Here is a 6,357-nt window from a genome sequence, read left to right as displayed (position 1 = left end):
TCTAGTGAGCGCTACAACCTCCCGGCAGCTGACCAAGCACAGCGCCCTCCATTGTATAATGGCTGTGGTTGGTATTGCAGCCCAGGGTCATTGAATAGGACTGAGCTGCGCCAAGGTCAGGTGACCGATGACATCACTGCCCTGCGCTGTACCTGTTGTAGTATGAAGAAGCCGCAGTGTGCATCCTAGTGCCGCCCCTTCAAACAGCTGATTGGTGGGGGTGTTGCAAGTCAGACCCCCACCAAGCAGATATTGAGAACCTATCATCAGGATAGTCTTTAAAGGGGTTGTCGGGGTTCAGAGTTGACATCCCTTCATTTTCCCCCCGGCAGCCCCCCTGACAGGAGCATCGGAGCAGTTCATGCTCCGATGCTCTCCTTTGCCCTGTGCTAAATTGCGCAGGGCAAAGGCATTTTTTGGAGATCCGGTGACGTACCGGGGCTCTCCATGGGGCTGACAAGAAGCCCGGTGAGGTCACCGGCACTGATAGGCGGGATTTAGCGCTGCCCTAGCCAGTAAAACTGCTAGGGCAGCGCTAAAGCCCGCCCATCAGAGCCGGTGACGTCACCGAACACACTGCAGGGCGGAAGCTTCCGCCCGGCAGTGTGTTATTGAAAACAAAAGAGCCCGTGCCAGAAGTTAAGTGTTCTGTAATCATAGTGCAGACCATCCCAGAATTATACTGGTGACCTTATGGTATAAAACTCAGGGTCCCGATGAGGAGATTGAGATTTCAGCTCTGAAGCTGCAGGATACAGCTATAGGATTCCGTCCACTTCCATTTGTCCAGATGCAAAGAATTAAAGTGACCACCGGATGATTCTGAAAACAATGTCTGTATTTCTTCCTTTACATTCACCACGACAAAAAACAAAAATGCTATATACAGCACAGCCCCTCCCCCACTAAACATGGCGGCCAGAAGCTGAAATGTAGCGCGGCCCTCAGAGGAGGAAGCGGCAGAGACTCGGATACGGTCATGGGCCAAGGCTGCCGCTCACATAACAGGCGGGAGAAAAGCGTCCAGGAAACAGGAGCGCAGACCGCGGCCTCGTCCATGTATCCGGGTGGCTGCAGGACGTCAGCAAGGACACCGCCCCGGCCGGCACAATCACCAGGAGTCCACACCCGCTGCACTAGGTGAAATAATGTGGCTTCTTCACGTTGATGCCGTATTCCGACAGGGCCGGGCTCAGGTCCTCCATGGTCAGCGTGTACTTCTTGTCCTGCAGAAGAGAAGGACGTTAGAAGGAGCGGAATGCGTAGGGGACAGTAAACATCTGCTGGCGCCCCCGTGTGGTGGAGGACTCACCTTGCTCTTGCTGCGGGAGCTCCCGGATGCGGTGCCCTTCATCTTGCAGTGCTGCAGAGCATCATTAGCAATGTCCGATATAAACTTCTGAGCTGCCAGTGAGATCAGACGAATGCTGCAGAGAGGAGCGGAGGAGGGGTCAGTATGAAGCCCTGGAGTATGGCTCGTGTAACGCAGCGCGGCTCACAGCAGCACAGAGTATATTTTATTTAACAAATTGTGTTACTCTGGAGGCTTCTGCGCATGAGAGGGATGCTTTACATCAGCAGTCCAGCTATAACCCCTCCCCTCACTGTGACATCAGCAGTCCAGCTATAACCCCTCACATCAGCAGTCCAGCTTAACCCCTCCCCTCACTGTGACATCAGCAGTCCAGCTATAATCCCTCCCCTCACTGACATCAGCAGTCCAGCTATAATCCCTCCCCTCACTGTGACATCAGCAGTCCAGCTATAACCCCTCCCCTCACTGTGACATCAGCAGTCCAGCTATAACCCCTCCCCTCACTGTGACATCAGCAGTCCAGCTATAACCCCTCCCCTCACTGTGACATCAGCAGTCCAGCTATAATCCCTCCCCTCACTGACATCAGCAGTCCAGCTATAATCCCTCCCCTCACTGTGACATCAGCAGTCCAGCTATAACCCCTCCCCTCACTGTGACATCAGCAGTCCAGCTATAACCCCTCCCCTCACTGTGACATCAGCAGTCCAGCTATAACCCCTCCCCTCACTGTGACATCAGCAGTCCAGCTATAACCCCTCCCCTCACTGTGACATCAGCAGTCCAGCTATAATCCCTCCCCACTGTGACATCAGCAGTCCAGCTATAACCCCTCCCCTCACTGTGACATCAGCAGTCCAGCTATAATCCCTCCCCTCACTGTGACATCAGCAGTCCAGCTATAATCCCTCCCCTCACTGTGACATCAGCAGTCCAGCTATAACCCCTCCCCACTGTGACATCAGCAGTCCAGCTATAATCCCTCCCCACTGTGACATCAGCAGTCCAGCTATAACCCCTCCCCTCACTGTGACATCAGCAGTCCAGCTATAACCCCTCCCCTCACTGTGACATCAGCAGTCCAGCTATAATCCCTCCCCTCACTGTGACATCAGCAGTCCCCACAAGATAACCCCTCCCCTCACTGTGACATCAGCAGTCCAGCTATAATCCCTCCCCTCACTGTGACATCAGCAGTCCCCACAAGATAACCCCTCCCCTCACTGTGACATCAGCAATCCAGCTATAATCCCTCCCCTCACTGTGACATCAGCAATCCAGCTATAACCCCTCCCCTCACTGTGACATCAGCAGTCCCCACCAGATAACCCCTCCTCTTACTGTGACATCAGCAGTCCAGCTATAACCCCTCCCCTCACTGTGACATCAGCAGTCCAGCTATAACCCCTCCCCTCACTGTGACATCAGCAGTCCAGCTATAATCCCTCCCCTCACTGACATCAGCAGTCCAGCTATAACCCCTCCCCTCACTGTGACATCAGCAGTCCAGCTATAACCCCTCCCCTCACTGTGACATCAGCAGTCCAGCTATAACCCCTCCCCTCACTGTGACATCAGCAGTCCAGCTATAACCCCTCCCCTCACTGTGACATCAGCAGTCCAGCTATAATCCCTCCCCTCACTGTGACATCAGCAGTCCAGCTATAATCCCTCCCCTCACTGTGACATCAGCAGTCCCCACAAGATAACCCCTCCCCTCACTGTGACATCAGCAGTCTCCACCAGATAAACCCTCCTCTTACTGTGACATCAGCAATCCAGCTATAACCCCTCCCCTCACTGTGACATCAGCAGTCCCCACCAGATAACCCCTCCTCTTACTGTGACATCAGCAATCCAGCTATAATGCCTCCCCTCACTGTGACATCAGCAGTCCATCCCAGATAACCCCACCCTCATTGTAAACACAAATATAACCCCTCCTCTCTCTGCGACATCAGCAGTTCCCACTAGATAACCCCTCCTCTCACTGTGATATCAGCAGTTCCCACTAGATAACCCCTCCTCTCACTGTGACATCAGCAGTTCCCACTAGATAACCCCTCCTCTCACTGTGATATCAGCAGTTCCCACTAGATAACCCCTCCTCTCACTGTGACATCAGCAGTTCCCACTAGATAACCCCTCCTCTCACTGTGACATCAGCAGTCCCCACTAGATAACCCCTCCTCTCACTGTGACATCAGCAGTTCCCACTAGATAACCCCTCCTCTCACTGTGACATCAGCAGTCCCCACTAGATAACCCCTCCTCTCACTGTGACATCAGCAGTTCCCACTAGATAACCCCTCCTCTCACTGTGATATCAGCAGTTCCCACTAGATAACCCCTCCTCTCACTGTGATATCAGCAGTTCCCACTAGATAACCCCTCCTCTCACTGTGACATCAGCAGTTCCCACTAGATAACCCCTCCTCTCACTGTGACATCAGCAGTCCCCACTAGATAACCCCTCCTCTCACTGTGACATCAGCAGTCCCCACTAGATAACCCCTCCTCTCACTGTGACATCAGCAGTTCCCACTAGATAACCCCTCCCCTCACTGTGACATCAGCAGTCCCCACTAGATAACCCCTCCTCTCACTGTGACATCAGCAGTCCTCCCCAGACGAACCCTTTGCAGTGGTCCCTGTGAAAGCTGCTTATCTTGGCTCAGGCAGGATAACAGATATATCACTGTGTGATTAACCCTTTCCTTACTAGGGATGATGAAGGGATGTTAAGCTGCTGCAGCGCCGGTTCACTTGTTTGCACTTTTACTCACATCCTGGGGTCTGAAGCCTCGAATCCTGCCCGGTTCAGATAGTACCCGGTGACTGCATCCGGAATCTGTCAGAGAAGAAGGAAGGGTGACTCCTGCACTGATATATACACACATATGTACATACATGATACGAGGGAGGAGGTTATGTCACCAGAAGAGGGGGGTTCAGCCCGAATCACACATCACGTGACCTGAGCACTTACCTGACTCGCTGCTGCTGCTCCGCTGAGCGCTTTCTACTTCTATAATGGGGACTCAGTGGACAGGATTTTGCTGCGTGCGGCTGCACAGGGCACAGTCTGCTGCCTCTCCGGGGCCTCAGATCTGCATCTGTGCATCCGCAGGGTCATGTCCACAAGTTAATTATCCATAACTATACCGTCTGACAGCTCTGGGCAATGCATCATGGGACATGTAGTCAACGGGACTACTGCCTGCCGAGAGAAGCTGGAACAGACTCACTACCCACTACCATGTGCTGAACTACAACTCCCAGCATGTCACTTACAGTCGGTGTATAATCCTCCAGCTGCATCAAGAAATCCACAAGAGGAGTGCTGGAGATGACCGGCTTGATGTCTCCATTGGTCACACCCGGTGGCAGGTACACTCCATTAGAGAGGGAACTTTCAGCAGGAGCCGCGGCCAATGCTGCCGACACTGGAACTGAGAATACAGACACAATGACGGCGACGTACGGACAGCAGGAGGGCTGTATACTAGGTGCTGCGCCCTACTGGGGCCCCCAATAACACAATGATCATCACAGCATGGATCTCAATATAAAGAGGAGTCACTGTGTACATACATTACTGATCCTGAGTTACATCCTGTATTATACTCCAGAGCTGCACTCACTATTCTGCTGGTGCAGTCACTGTGTACATACATTACATTACTTATCCTGTACTGATCCTGAGTTACATTCTGTATTATACTCCAGCGCTGCACTCACTATTCTGCTGGTGCAGTCACTGTGTACATACATTACTTATCCTGTACTGACCCTGAGCTACATCCTGTATTATACTCCAGAGCTGCACTCACTATTCTGCTGGTGCAGTCACTGTGCACATACATTACTTATCCTGTACTGATCCTGAGTTACATCCTGTATTATACTCCAGAGCTGCACTCACTATTCTGCTGGTGCAGTCACTGTGCACATACATTACTTATCCTGTACTGATCCTGAGTTACATCCTGTATTATACTCCAGAGCTGCACTCACTATTCTGCTGGTGGAGTCACTGTGTACATACATTACTTATCCTGTACTGATCCTCAGTTACATCCTGTATTATACTCCAGAGCTGCACTCACTATTCTGCTGGTGCAGTCACTGTGTACATACATTACTTATCCTGTACTGATCCTGAGTTACATCCTGTATTATACTCCAGAGCTGCACTCACTATTCTGCTGGTGCAGTCACTGTGTACATACATTACTTAGTCCTGTACTGACCCTGAGTTACATCCTGTATTATACTTCAGAGCTGCACTCACTATTCTGCTGGTGCAGTCACTGTGTACATACATTACTTAGTCCTGTACTGACCCTGAGTTACATCCTGTATTATACTTCAGAGCTGCACTCACTATTCTGCTGGTGCAGTCACTGTGTACATACATTACTTATCCTGAGTTATATCCTGTATTATACTCCAGAGCTGCACTCACTATTCTGCTGGTGCAGTCACTGTGTACATACATTACTTAGTCCTGTACTGACCCTGAGTTACATCCTGTATTATACTCCAGAGCTGCACTCACTATTCTGCTGGTGCAGTCACTGTGTACATACATTACTTATCCTGTACTGATCCTGAGTTACATCCTGTATTATACTCCAGAGCTGCACTCACTATTCTGCTGGCTGGCAGACAATAAAGCAGCAGGGACTCCTAGGAGATTTCCGCTCCGGAGCTTTGATCATTGTCTCCCCTGTCCCCAGCTCCTCCACATTACAGCCCCGGTCACTATGTGCCTCTCCCCCCGTTAGTCTCACCGCTCGCCCGCCGTTCCCCAGGGTCTCTTCCAGGGAAACCAGCTCCAGTTCCGACGGCTACAGTGGCGACGGGCCCGGGTTTGGGGATGTTGGCCGGGCTCGGTTTATTTTCAATCACAGCCCCCAACGGCGGCGCTTGTACGGTTACCGGGGGCTCCTGGACCGGTTCTGTCGAACTCATCTTGTAACTGTCAACTTCCGGCCTAGAGCGGAACTGCCTGAAACACGTGATGATTAGCTGGGACA

The 6,357-nt window shown here is 51.8% G+C and overlaps 1 protein-coding gene across 2 annotated transcripts; it reads right to left on the bottom strand.

Annotated features, from left to right (window-relative positions):
• Positions 1–817: 817 nt before the first annotated feature.
• Positions 818–6,341, bottom strand: TAF10 (TATA-box binding protein associated factor 10). 2 transcript variants are annotated; one of them, XM_040426663.1, is made up of 5 exons: positions 6,112–6,341; positions 4,610–4,761; positions 4,102–4,166; positions 1,313–1,427; positions 818–1,226 (listed from the first exon to the last, which is right to left on the bottom strand). In XM_040426663.1, the coding sequence occupies exons 1-5, from the start codon at positions 6,290–6,292 to the stop codon at positions 1,137–1,139; spliced, it is 603 nt and encodes a 200-aa protein (XP_040282597.1). In that variant the 5' UTR covers positions 6,293–6,341; the 3' UTR covers positions 818–1,136. The 2 variants fall into 2 exon arrangements, with proteins under 2 accessions (XP_040282597.1, XP_040282596.1); XM_040426662.1 differs by having other exon boundaries at positions 4,610–4,767; positions 6,112–6,337.
• Between the last annotated feature and the right edge of the window lie 16 nt (positions 6,342–6,357).

The sequence above is a fragment of the Bufo bufo genome, chromosome 3 (genome assembly GCF_905171765.1).
Source record: "Bufo bufo chromosome 3, aBufBuf1.1, whole genome shotgun sequence".
Classification (NCBI taxonomy): Eukaryota; Metazoa; Chordata; class Amphibia; order Anura; family Bufonidae; genus Bufo; species Bufo bufo.
This window is presented reverse-complemented; position numbering and strand designations above follow the sequence as displayed.

Coding starts and splice junctions, on each gene's coding strand:
- TAF10 (XM_040426662.1), bottom strand. CDS start 6,292: ATGAGTTCGACAGAACCGGTCCAGGAGCCCCCGGTAACCGTACAAGCG. Junction 4,768..6,111: donor TGGGGAACGGCGGGCGAGCG/GTGAGACTAACG, acceptor CTGTATTCTCAG/TTCCAGTGTCGGCAGCATTG. Junction 1,428..4,101: donor GAGGCTTCAGACCCCAGGAT/GTGAGTAAAAGT, acceptor TCCTCTCTGCAG/CATTCGTCTGATCTCACTGG.